The sequence below is a fragment of the Myotis nattereri genome, assembly GCF_964212035.1.
Source record: "Myotis nattereri genome assembly, chromosome: 1".
Lineage (NCBI taxonomy): Eukaryota > Metazoa > Chordata > Mammalia > Chiroptera > Vespertilionidae > Myotis > Myotis nattereri.
Genome location: NC_138075.1, coordinates 128,681,195 through 128,695,063, shown reverse-complemented (window position 1 = coordinate 128,695,063; position 13,869 = coordinate 128,681,195). Strand labels below are relative to the sequence as shown.

At 43.8% G+C, this 13,869-nt stretch overlaps 1 protein-coding gene across 3 annotated transcripts in view; it reads right to left on the bottom strand.

Annotated features, from left to right (window-relative positions):
- The window catches only part of FRMD4A (FERM domain containing 4A), a 605,434-nt gene that overhangs the window by 132,203 nt on the left and 459,362 nt on the right, over window positions 1–13,869 (bottom strand). For all 3 annotated transcript variants that reach the window (XM_081096657.1, XM_081096658.1, XM_081096659.1), the window contains one exon: window positions 5,257–5,349. In XM_081096657.1, coding sequence (XP_080952783.1) covers window positions 5,257–5,349 — 93 coding nt within the window. The remainder of the gene's footprint in view (window positions 1–5,256; window positions 5,350–13,869) is intronic.

Below are 13,869 nucleotides of genomic sequence, written 5' to 3'. Positions count from 1 at the left end.
GCAGTACTGCGGGAATGCCAGGCCCGGGGGACTGCTCTCCATGCGCCTTTCACCCAGTGCTAGGAGCACCTGTCCTCAGCACCACCTCTGCCGGATGCTGGCTCCGCACACATGGCAGGTGTGGAAAGCACGATGAGCCCCGGTCACAGATCTTGAGTCGGGTGCCTCTGGCCCTCTCTGCAAAGGGGGGCGGGGACCATGGTGGTCTCTGACAGTCACAGTGTCACTTGTCACTTACAAGGCGGGCAGCATGGTGAACGGGGAAGGGCCCAAGGTTTAGAGTCAGATCTACCTGAAGAGATGCCTTAACTTACTAGTCATGATGGGGGAGAACGTACCTGATATTCCTGGGCACCCACCTCCTATCTTTAATTAGGAATAACAAATAGTACCTGCTTCGAGGGCTGTTGTGAAGATTAACAATCATCCTGAATAATGGACAGTCCCATCCTCTCTGACCTTTTTCCCTTTTAGGCAATTATTAAGACCCAGAAGCCACTGTGAACATTCCTGGTGATTTGATGGATGAGTTGGAGGGAGCAGGTCGATGAAAGTGGGGCTCTTAGACCTGCATCCTGCAGGTCACACTGCTTGAGGCCCTCTGAGAAAGAAATCTCATTTAAAAGGCTTAACTCTGGCTTTGAGGCTCAAGCAGAATTCTCTGAGTTCAAATTCACATTATTCAATATACTTGGATCTTGTTTTTCCTATTCAGTTGAATGGAGGCGGTAACTCTGCCCTCACCCTCACAGATATTTTGTTTTTGAATATGCCTTATAGAGGAAGAGTATATAAGTGCCAAATAACAAATCAGGCTGGCATGGCAGCCCAAACTTAGACCCTTGGTCACACAGGGTTACTATTTCCACTCGATGAATTCCTAAAACTTGGCTTTATGGCAGCAGTATTTTCCACGGTCTCTTTCATCAGGTGGTTTTATTCCACAAAGGCTAACTGTACACGTGTTAAACAGATGTAATGTATAGATGTTTAAACAAAAGCAGGGAAGCTCTGAGGGACTGGAGCCAGGCTGCCTCCAGGTATGCCTGTGTGATGGATGCTGGGCAGGGGCTGCTCTTGTTAGAAAGGTCAGCGTCCCCACATAGGAGCACCTGCCTCCTCTCTCAGGCAAAACAAACTATCGGCATTTGTTCCTATGCTGCTCAGCTAGCTGAAAAGTGGGGACTCCGGGTCGTGGGGGTTCCAAGAGCCAGGGTCCTCCATAGCTGGTGCCCAGGTGACACCTACCCTGGGACGCGGGTGCAATAGATCGGGTGACAGATGAGGAGAGGGTAGGACAGAGAGATTTTGGAAGTGGCAGCAGAATGAATGCACACAAGAACTGGAGAAAGAAGGACTTCAGGATTGAAAGCCTAGATGTCTGAGTGGATAATGACATCACAGATCGGAAGGAACCACAGAAGATTTGGGAAGTGGGAGAGGGTGGAAAGACAATGGCTTTGGCTTTGGGACCTGCTGAGTTTGAAGTTCTCAGGTGGCCAAGAGGCAACGGGCAACAGGAACCTTTGGCTCTCCGGAAAGGAAAGATCGGCTCTTGCGCAGAGCTGGAGAAGTTCTGCCTGTGGCAGTGCTGTTAGAGGTCTGTCCCGCAGTGGGTATTTGGAGAGTTTTTCCTAAGGAGCGAGCGTTCTGTGAGGTGCCTGCTGTGGCCCACCAGGAACACGCGAGCCGAAGGCAGAAGCACTGCTGGGTCTTCGTCACCCCATCCCGGTTCTCTCTGTTGTCAACACTGGTGAGCATGGAGTGATCTGAAACCATCTGCATATTGTCAGGGACAAACCCTTCAACTGGCAACCTCACAGCACCCCAAGCTTTCCTCCAAGGCTGGGTTCCCCCAACTCACAAATAACTTGGCTCACCGCAGACACTTAAAAAGAGGCCTGACGCCGAAACCGGTTTGGCTCAGTGGATAGAGCAGCCGTGGGCAAACTACAGCCTGCGGGCCAGATCCAGCCCATTTGAAATGAATAAAACTAAAAAAAAAAAAGACCGTACCCTTTTATGTAATGATGTTTACTTTGAATTTATATTAGTTCACACAAACACTCCATCCATGCTTTTGTTCCGGCCCTCCGGTCCAGTTTAAGAACCCATTGTGGCCCTCGAGTCAAAAAGTTTGCCCACCCCTGGGATAGAGCGTCAGCCTGCGGACTGAAAGGTCCCAGGTTCGATTTCGGTCAAGGGCATGTACCTGGGTTGCGGGCACATCCCCAGTAGGAGGTGTGCAGGAGGCAGCTGATCGATGTTTCTCTCTCATCGATGTTTCTAACTCTCTCTCTCCCTTCCTCTCTGTAAAAAATCAATAAAATATTTTTTTTTAAAAAGAGGTCTGATGTGCAAGCAGACCAGCACATCCTCTTCTTGGTGAATGTTGTTGCAAAGCCCCAGGAAGGAGGAGACAGCCTAATGCATGGCACGTGTGCTCAGCCTCCTTCCATCCTATGTAATAAAAGCAAAATATGCAAATTGAGTGAACAGCAGGACAACTGCTTGGCAGGGGGTGGGGCTGGCGAGCAGGGCTATCAGGCCAGCCAAGGCGTGTGCCAGCAGGCAGAGGGAGGGGATGGCAACAGGGGGATGGAGGTGGACAGCAGTGGCAGGGTTATGGGGGGGCAGGGCCGGCTGCTCGCCGGCTGGCACTGTCCCCTGATCGGCCTGCCAGTCGCCTCCTACAGAGGGAGGCCAGACTGCAGCTTAGGCCTGCTCCCCAGAGGGAGCGGGCCTAAGCAGTCAGTCGGATATCCCCTGAGAGCTCCCAGACTGCGAGACTCCCGAGCAGAGGGACCCTCTCAAGTGTACAAATTTTCAGGCACCAGGCCTCTAGTTACTTTATAAAGTTACTTCTCCACTTATCTGAGAAAATGTAGATGCCATTCAAGAGAACATAACATTGAGGGGACATCTGTAATACTTTCCACAATAAAGATACATTTTTAAAAAACGAACAAATGATCTGGAGACATTTCTCCAAAGAAGACCTATAAATGGCCAATAAACATAAAAAGATGCTCAACATCATTAGTCATTAGGGAAAGGCAAATGAAAACTTCAATAAAACAACACTTCATACCCTCCAGGATGGGTATCATCAAAAGTTCAGATAACAACAAGTGCTGCCAAGGATGTGGAGAAATTAGAATCATCATCCATTACCAGTGCAGCCATCTGGTAGAACAGCTGGAAGGTTATCAAATGCTAAACACCAAGCTACCATGTGACCCAGAAATTCTACCGCTAGGTATATACCCAAGAGAACCGAAAGCATGTTCACACAATAACATGCACATGAATGTTCAGAGTAGCATTGTTCACAATAGTAAAAAAGTAGAAACAAAACATCAATTGATAAATGGAGGAATACGATGTGACATATTCATTCAATGGAATATTGGAATATTATTCAGCAATAAAAAGGAATAAAGTCCTGATTCATGCTACAACATGGATGAACTTCAAAAACATGCTGAGTGAAAGAAGACACAAAAGACTCCATATTATCTGATCACATTCTTATGAAATGTCCAGAATAGCCCTAATGTACAGAGATAGGAAGTTGATTTGTGATGGCCTATAGGGCTGGAGAGGTGGGGGTTATGGGAGTGACTACTAATGGGTTTCAGGGGGAGGGTGTGGGATGAAAATGTTCTAAAATTGAATGTAGTGATGGTTGTACAGCTCTGTGAATGAACTAAAAGCCATTTAATTGTACACTTTAAACTGTGCAGTATGTGAATTATATCACAGTAAAACTGCTATTTTGAAAAAGTGGGGGGAAATAAATCTGCACCAAAAAAAGAGACCATGACATTGAAATCATACCCATCAGTAATGAAAATGGCTGAGATTAGCTCTGATATGTAAGCTGCTGTTAAATGAAAAAAACATTCAATGCAAATTTAAGTTTACCCCACCAGCTGTGGTAAAGATACACACTCCTGCCTGTTAAATGAGGCCCTTAACTCTGATTTTAGTCCCTTCTAGTGTCTCCTGTGGTATCAGGATGGCTACGTCCAAAACTGCACTCCTGGGGTGCTCTTTAAGAACTGAATTGCTGCCCTGGCCAGGGTCGTTCAGTGGTTGGAGCATCAGCTTGTGCACCAAAAGGTCACAGGCTCCATTCCTGGTCAAGGGCAGGTACCTGAGTTGCAGATTTGATCCCCAGCCCCCTGGAGGGGAGGGGTGCATGCCAGAGGCAACCAATCAATGTCTCCCCGCCCCCTCCCTCCTTCCTTCCCTCTCTCTGTCTCTCTTACCTTCCCTCTCCCACTCTCTCTAAAAATCAATGGAAAAAATATCCTTGGGTGAGAATTAACAACAAAAAAGAACTGAATTCTAAATCACATGTCCTGCTCTTGGAGTACTGTTCACATATTTTAAAAGAGCTGGGCCCATGGAATGGGTGGAAGAGCTACTGTCCACTGAAAGACTGGCCATTCACCCAAATGTCTCTACGATTGTGTTTCAATGAAGGTTTTTGACAGAAACCTTATAGGAGGTTCTGGCTCCACCACCCGGGGCTGCGATTCTGACTTTGCTTACATCTGTACTTTGCCCCAGAACCCATGACATGACCCCTCTGGCTTCACACAACATTTTGCAAAACAATGTGATAAGTCTAGTGGATTTCCTGAGATTGTTGCAAATATTAACTACAAGAAGCAAATCTAGTTCCCGGTAGTTACAAAATAAAACTTATACTAGATTAGTGAACAGAAAATGACCATTGTTCTGATATATTCTGCCATATAACCCATCACTGGGAACTGTACTGATCTGTGGCTTACTGCTGGGGTTCAACTACTCCTGTTTGGGATAAACTGGTAAGTTTCAAAAGGTCAGGAGGCACTTGTAATAGATGGAAATAATATACAAGCTTTTGTCATGTAGCTTCAAACAGCCACCAAAACAGAACCCAAGAGTTTGTGTTATTATAAGAGACTCAGTTTAGTTTGAGCTGTATGTCCCCCGAAAAGGCAAAAAAAAAAAAGGGGGCTCATTTCTTTATTTCACACAAGCAGCATATGCAAGAGCACAAACACGTGTGTCATGCACACACTCACTGACGTGCCTCACACACTCACGCCCTATGTTTACATTATTGGAAATGTAGCTACTCCAGGACCTCTATTCCTGATAATGAACCACGACAAACTTGATTTCTCTTTCTTTTGATCACTCTACCCTTCCAGACTTTTCTGAAGAAGAAAGAAAAAGAGAGACACAAGGGGTACATACCTGACACAGAAGTATAAAACCACTGGTCCTGACTTTTTGGGAAAGTCGTGTTCTAAGACTCTTCGATCCAGCTGGAGCCAGTTTAAGTGTCCCCTGAGGAAAATAGAGACAAATTGATTAGGGCTTTGGATTTTATAGAATTTCTTGTAACAAAGGTATATGTAGAGCAGAATATGCTGGATCACAGTTGAATATGGACCTGTGCCTCACTATGAAGTGTTCAATATTTGAAGAACCCAGAGGAGTGACCTAGGGAACATGCATGAGTGGGAGATACCGTGCGACACAAGGGAGGAGACTGACACTCAGAATGTCAGGGGTCGGAGCCCTAGCTGGTTTGGCTCAGTGAATAGAGCATCGGCCTGTGTACTGACGGGTCCCGGGTTCAATTCTGGTCAATGGCACATGCCTGGGTTGTGGGCTTGATCCCCAGTAGGGGGTGTGCAGGAGGCAATCAATCAGTGATTCTCTCTCATCATTGATGTTTCTGTCTCTCCTTCTCTCTCCCTTCCTCTCTGAAATCAATAAAAAAAAAATTAAAAAAGAAAGTCAGGGGTTGGAGACCTGCCGTCCATTTCTTAGACTACACTAAAATTAAAGGGTACTGTGCTCCCTCTCGTCCTGAATTCCCTTTCTACCTGGCTGTGGGCAGCTTTTTTCCCAAAGGACTCAAAACACACTTTAGAAACATGTCAGCAACTTCACAATATCTTGCTGGAAGCAGATGGGTTGAAAAGCCAATAACAGATAATTTCATAAGAAATTAAAGTTACATCTACCATATGAGCTAGCCATTCTTCTCCTAGGTGTTTACCCAAGAGAAATGAAAGCATTTGGCTATGCAAAGACTTTTACACACAGATGTTCAGAGACACATTATCTTTCATAGCTCAAAACTTGAACAACCCAGATGCTTATCAACAAGAGGAATGTATAAACAAATTATGATATAATTATGTAATAGAATACTATGCAGCAATAAAGACTACTGATATACACAGCAACATATATGAATCTCAAAATAATTATGCTGAGTAAAAGAAACCAGACTAAAAAAAGAGTACAAATTCTGTAATTCCATTTATAAATAGCTCTAGAAAGTGCAAATTAATCTACAATGACAGAAAGCATTGTGGTTGCCTGGGGAGGGAGTGAGAAGGAAGGGTTGGAGGGCATAAAGAAAAGTTTAGGAGAGTGATGGATTATGTTCATTATCTTGATGGAGGGGGGTTTATTGGTGCATATGTGTCAAAATTTATCAAATTTTATACTTTAATATGTAACATTTGTTGCATGTCAGTTGTACCTCATTATAGCTATTTTAAATAGTGAACCACAGATACTTGATATACAAATGGAGTGACTTGTGCATTCCTTTCTTCCTCCACTCCCTCCATCTCTTCTTTTCATTAATGTCAACTGACCACCTTCTCTGACAAAGGGTCTGGAGAGGAAGCAGGGAGCAAAATAAACATGATCCCTTTTCCCCTCGAGCTTATATGCTTGTACAGAGGCACTCAACCACTATTTCCACAATTAATTACATACTAACTAATAGTATTAGGACTATGACTTACGAGAACATGTAAGGATCTGATCTAGTTTGGGGATCTGAGAAGCACTCCTGGCATTTGAGTGAGATTTGAAGAATGAAAAGAGTTAACTCAGCAAAGAGGAAGGGGAATCACTTTCCAAGCAGAAGGGCCAGCATATGCAAAGGCCCTGAGGTGTCATGTGAGGAGGAAGGGGTAAGGCTGGAGAGAGGCAGAGACCAGCACCTGTGGCCTTGGAGGCCACGGTGAGGACGTTGGTCTTTGAAGAGTGAGGCAGAGCCGTGTTACAAGTATGTGCAGAAAAGTCTACCCATTTTTTTCTCCTCTCCTCACCCAACCTCAGTCCAGCATCCTGGAGCCCTATAATCACGGTTACTTAGTAAACTCAGGTTGAACAGACACAACTGATTGTACAAAATCCCTTCAGGTGCCCGGTGCTATGTGACTCCGATGTTTAGAGTGCACAGACACATGTGGAAGGCTGGCACTTATTCTGTGGAGGATGAGAAGCAAAAGCTGTCTGCATTGCCCTACTACAATGTTTGCTCCATCAAGCACATGCTGGCCTCCAAAAAATGGAAGAAAACACGGTAGGAGCTCCCATCTCTATTTTAAAAATTCATTTAAACTGTATCTTTTACACACACAAAATAAATCTCTCTTTCACTTCAGCCCACACCTGTGGCCTAGGGATGATGTTTGGATTTGCTCTTTTCCCCGTCTTTTGAGAATCTCCATCTGGAAATAGATTTTTTCTATAAACTTTTTTTTCCCATTTTTGGTTACTCTTCTCTGAATATAGTAAGGGTGAAAAATAACAGGAAAAACATTTTTTAAGCTCTGGCTGGTGTGGTGCAATGGTTGGAGTGTCAGCCCAAGCACCAAAGGGTTGCAGGTTCGATTCCCAGTCCAGGGCACATACCTGGGTTGCAGGTTCAATCCTTGGCTCTGGTCAGGGTATGCGTAGGAAGCAACCAATTGATGTGTCTCTCTCACATCAATGTTTCTCTCTCCCTCTCATATCTTTCCCGCTTTCTCTCTCTATCCTTCTCTGCTTCCTTTCCACTCTCTCTAAAAAGCAACAGAAAAAAACTATCCGCTGGTGAGGATTAACAAAAAAAAGTTTTTAAAGTAAAATGACTGAACTTCTTCCAGAAATGGATAAATTCCCAGCCAACTAGAATACAGACCTGGAAAGAGAAGGCAGGAGTGCCAATTTCGTTCCTGGTAATACTGAAAATGGTGACCTCTGTGCCTTAGCTCATGTTGTTCCCTCTGCCTAGAATGCCCTTCCTCTCCTTAATCACCCGGCGAAGTCCGACCCATCCTTCTAGACCTAGCTCTCCTGTGCCTCCTCCAGAAAGTCTTCCCTGATGCACCCCCCCAACACACATACCTGCCTGGGACAGGACTCTCACAGCACCCACCCTGGGCACACCTCTACTGCGGCATTTCCCGCAGTCCATAGAACTTACTTTGTGTACGCATTCTTTTCCCCCAATAGTTTTTTACATCTGAAAAATAAAGCAAAATGTACCTCATAAAGTAAAAGTGTTTTTGATCAACTAACAGGGGCGGGGAACCTTTGTTCTGCCAAGGGCCATTTGGATATTTATATCATTCTCGGGACATACAAGATTAACAACATAAAAATTAGCCGGCTTATATTTGGTCAAACATTTAATTAACTCACCCCTAATGCCTTGGCAGGGCCAGACCAAATGATTTCACAGGCTTTACACGGCCCACAGGCCGGAAGTTCCCCACCCCTGAACTAGAAGGTGTTAAGACAAATGTGAGACCTAATTATTGGGGAATAAGAGCTCCAGCCACTCCTTTCCTGCCTCTGAAAATGTCCCAAACCTCCCAGGATCTTCTCCGCGTGCCCAGCATCCTGCACACACGCCACATGCACGCTCTGCACGAAGACTTTGATCACGCTGTTGCTCATAATTGGAACAGTCTCTCCATCCTTTTATCTGAGCGATAGCCATTGTTTGAGGCTGAGCTCAGTATAGACCTTTAGTGAAGCCTGCCTTGATTGCCTAAGTCTGGGCTTTCTTTCAAACTTCTCCAGAGCTCCTGGTTTGTGTCGTCTGCAAGGCATTTATAGCACAGTCGTGTACAATTAGTTATTTTAAAAAATATGATCTCTCTCCAGATATGTCCTAAGTTTTCAACATTTAAAAAAAAAATCCCAGAACCTAGCACAAGACCTGGCAAATACTAGCTGCTCAAAAGCCCTTGCTCTTTGATTGGATGACTGCCTCCAAAAGCGATGGATCTGTGCCCAGATCTTAATTTATAAAGGGGACTGAGTGACCACATGCAGAGGCCAATGCCCTGGAAGGTAAAACTGAACCTTACTCACTAGAATGAGAGGCACACCACGACGGGCATGGCCATGAGGGGAAGCGCCAGGGCTGGTCCTGAGGCAGGAGAGGAGTGAGGAGGCACAGGCAGAGCCTTTACTGGGGTTTCCATGGATGTCAAGACAAGGGCAAACCGCTCAGGTTGGCTAGTTTGAATAACTCTGGCAGCCTTAGGGGGTATAGAGCTGTCCTGGCTCTCTGGTCCCTGGCCCTGGGTCAGTGATGGCGAACCTTTTGAGCTCGGCGTGTCAGCATTTTGAAAAACCCTAACTTAGCTCTGGTGCCGTGTCACATATAGAAATTTTTTGATATTTGCAACCATAGTAAAACAAAGACTTGTGTTTTTGATATTTATTTTATATATTTAAATGCCATTTAACAAAGAAAAATCAAACAAAAAAATGAGTTCGCGTGTCACCTCTGACACGCGTGTCTTAGGTTCGCCATCACTGCCCTGGGTTGATTTGGGGCAGGGGAACTATTGGCTTGTGTGTGAGGCCTAGATAGAGGGAGTGGTTCCGAGTATGGGCTCTGGACAGCAGGAGAGATGTGAGCAGCTTCCACTGTGAGTTTGGCTCTGCAATTAATGGGTGCTAAATAAATACAGAATCTAAGAAAACACATACAAGCAACCCATCCAATGGCCACATAGATTTAAATGCATTCTTTTGCCTGTCAATGATTCTTGATAAATGGTCTGAGGGAAAGAACCTTTTCATGACGCTCAAGAGATAAGTCCTGCTCCCACCCCAGGGGCACAACATGCCTCACCACACAGGCGGCTGGGAATTCCACGTGGCCTCGAGGGGCACAGTTCACTTGCTGAAGAACCTCAAAGTGGGGACATTTGCATGAGGGGTCACTGAGACAGGTACCACTCTGTTGGGTTTGCTGCTGGCCTTTCTTCTTCATCCATGTTCACGGAGGCCAAATGGAGGGGTGGATTCCCTCTCTGGGTAATTTTACCCCCATACAAAACTTTTTAAAAGGATGACATTTTAGCAATGGATTTTAACTGGCAATTCCTTTCTCCCCAGCATATATTGGCTTATCATTTATCAAACAATAAACTGATTAGAAAGTATGAAAATGGTCAGCAAGCAGAGAGAACAAGGAGGGCAGAATCACCCCTAAAGGGAATAAGGAAATAAATTTCCTTTCTCCACTCCCTTATTTGAACTCCTCAAGCCCAGTTCTGCGGGGTCGGCATGATGTGAATACCCACAGGGCTCTGGTATCCATGCGGAGGGGGCTTCCCCACATCCGGAGTCCTGGGGTCCTGAGGCAGAAGGAAGTCAGCTCCCTTCATTTCATGTAACCAAGAATCTCTCCACTGAAGGGGCAAGTGACTCATCCAAGGCCCCTTATGATAACTGCCCAATATTTGGGCAAAAGCTAAAAGATGGATTAAAAAGCAAACTGGAAACCCTAGCTCTGAAACCACCACTTCTGGCTGCAATCAGACTTGTTAAAATGTTTCTGCTCCTTGTATGGGGTTCAAAGTCGTATTTCCTACACCCAGTGGCATCGAGCATTCCTCGCTGTCCAGGACCTTTTCTTTCCTATGTGGAACCTCACAGTTTTGACATCAAGTTTCTTTCTCAAATTTTTTAAAAATTTAAGTCAAGGTGGACCAGGGTGGAACAAAGAGGTAAAAGAAGCATAGAAGCATTTTCTCAATGCAGTTTAACCAGGTAAGAGAGGCCGGATAGCTTGGTTTTCATTATTCTTATTGATTTTTCATTTGAGAATGCACATCAGGACATTTGCTAATAACAAAGCACAAACATAAAAAATGCTCCAGCAGACACTTGGTATTTGTTATTGTTTGACTGATAACTATCATTAAAGCTGCGTAAGATAACACTCATTTGGTTTATGGTGGCAATAGGTCAAACTGTTGGGTCACTAATAAATACACAATAGCTTCTGGGCAACAGAAATTGGAAGCATTTATTTAACAGATTGCTTTTAGCTTCTACGTATAATACAAATATATTTCTGGTTCAAGTGTTGGCACCTTCAATAGAGATGCTTTAAGGAGAGCTTTGTTGGTAGAGAGTTACTGGAGGGTGGAAGTGTATGGTAAGACTGAGCTGAGCATTCTTGGACCCCAGGGGAGTAGGATGCTCTGTGCCCTGTAGAGGTTCTCACTGCAGACAGCTGGCCTCATATGGAATTATGGAAAGCCAAGGAAAAAGTATGAAATCCTTACAGATGTCCCTAGATGGAGAGGTGGGTGGGAGCTCTTCAAATGAAACCATGATTGGCTTTTAGTGTTCTGACTCAGAAGTGCATGTTCTCATCAAGGACAGCTCAGGGTACTGATTTAGCTAGAAATCCTCAAATAGTGGTCTTCCAGTGTGTGAGTGTGTATGCGAGAGGGTGTGTGTGGTCTGTGAGTATGTGTGAGTGTGAGCATGTGAGTTTGTGTGTGTGTGTGTGTGTGTGTGTGTGTGTGTGTGTGTGTGTGAGAGAGAGAGAGAGAGAGAGAGAGAGAGAGAGAGAGAGAAAGAGAGAGAGAGAGACCACCTGCACCAGACAGACGCACAGAGAAAGATTCCAGACAGATGCAGAGAGAAAGATTAAGATGACTATATTGGGGAAACCAGATGACTAAAACTTGGGCTATGTGGTCCAACTGAGTTTATGGCCTTATTTTTTTATTTATGGAGGATTTGTCTGCCCCAAGCCTTCTTTTATAGCACCTCCTACACTATATCTTATTTACCTCCTAAACTAAAAATACAAGCCACACAAAGGTCAAAAAGTCCAGTTATTTCTGGTGCTGAACAGTGGACGCTAAATAATTATCTGTTAAGAAACAAAAAACTTCAAATCAAATGACGTTAGCTTCAAATATGCCCCATAGATCAATGCTATTGTCAGCCTGGGATGGCCATTCATGTAAAGACCCCGCTCCTGCCCTAAGTAAACAATCTTCAGTGAGAATTCACTCTGCTCTTCCTCATGCAGGATCTGAGCTCCACCCTAACACTTTCTTTAGGAAGTAAGAAGTCAAGAGAAAGCCCGGCTCCCTAAGGCCTTCTCGGATCGCCTCATTCTTTCTTTCTTTATTTTGGCTACACACAGAAAGAGTTCTGCTAAATCCCTTTCTGGTCACTAAATAGAAGGTAGGGCTGGGTGCCATCCGTCTGCCAGTCTCTGAGGAGGCCATGCACGGTGAATGCCATGTTCCAGGAGCAGCTGTCACAACCCAGGTTAGAGGTGTAGCACTGATTCTCTCTGCAGTCATGTGGTTCAGGGCATTTAATGAATGGAAATCTCAAACTTATTTCTAAATATTAGATTTCTTTCCCAGAGCTACATGTCATTGTTTCTTCCACGACTGGGAAACTGCTTTTTTACTTTATTTTTAAATGGCAGATAAGCTTGAGACCGGGAGAGCTTAGACACTGTTCAGATGGCTGGCCAGTGCTAGTCACAGTTCTAGCCAAGGGCACACGAGGACTCAAGGACATTGCCCTTTTGTCCTGGCATTGCGTCGAGAGGCCAATTAATTAAGAAACACTGGACCTTAATTATCTGAATAAATCAGACTCCCCAAACAGTACTAATCAATGATTCAATTAATTAAAGCATTGCATGTTATCTTAAAAAAAAATCCCTAATTAGTGCTTAAACTAGGATTCTAGCTTTAGAATATCTGTAACCCCTCTAAAAACCTAAGCATAAGTTATTTTATGTGTAAACTTTTGTGGAAGCAAGGGCATGTACCTTCTTAACAAATTTCAAAGGGGTCTGTGATTAAGTAAGAGTGTAAGAGCTTCCTTAATTGGCATGTGAAATTTCTTTACTTGGTATGTGAAAATACATTCTAACTGTACCTGGCTTTTAAAATGTGCAGTGATTGCTGATCAAGTTTCTTAACTTACTCCTTCAATTATCCAAATACTTCTTAAAGCTTTCATTACAGAGATACTCATTTACAGCATCTGACACACAATTCTCAAAATTTATGATAGGGGATTCAAATTAAAATATATTATTATAATCATTATTTCAACTTGGGGTGTGTCGGACTATTTCTGCTAAATGGTCTAAAAGTTGTTTAGTTACAGCTTTTGATGATGAGATTCTCTGTCAACAATTTCCTTTTAATTTTAAAAATTAAAAACTTGTGTATTTGCAAATGTCCAAACTGGCTAAATTGTATACATTAAATATGTGCATTTCTTTGTATGTCAATTATACCTCAATAAAATTCTTTTTTAAAAAAAAACAAATAGAGAAAACAAAATTATGATTGAGAATAAATCAGATAATTAAATATAGTGCTTTATGGATATAAATTATACAATCAGATCCATGAGCTCTGAAATTTTAAATACCTAACAATTTGGGTGCTGCAAAAGCATTGAAAATATTTCAAAAATAAAATGCAAAAATAGGGTTCCTTAAATGATGGATGCCAATGCTTAACAGGTGGAATTCCCAGCCACACTATTTGGACTGGTGGCTAAATACTAAAGCTGAACTTCTCTGAGTTGGTTCTCACAATGTTAGGTTTCCAGAGTCTGTCTAGAGTGGAGAGAGTCTATAACTTTCAGATCCCTGGCACGTGCCATTATTGGCCCCAAATATTCAAAGTTTGAGTGAAATCAGCTTTTCTTCTTGGATCTGGAGAGAGGAAACAGAGGTAATTTATTCCACCATTCCCCTCTCTC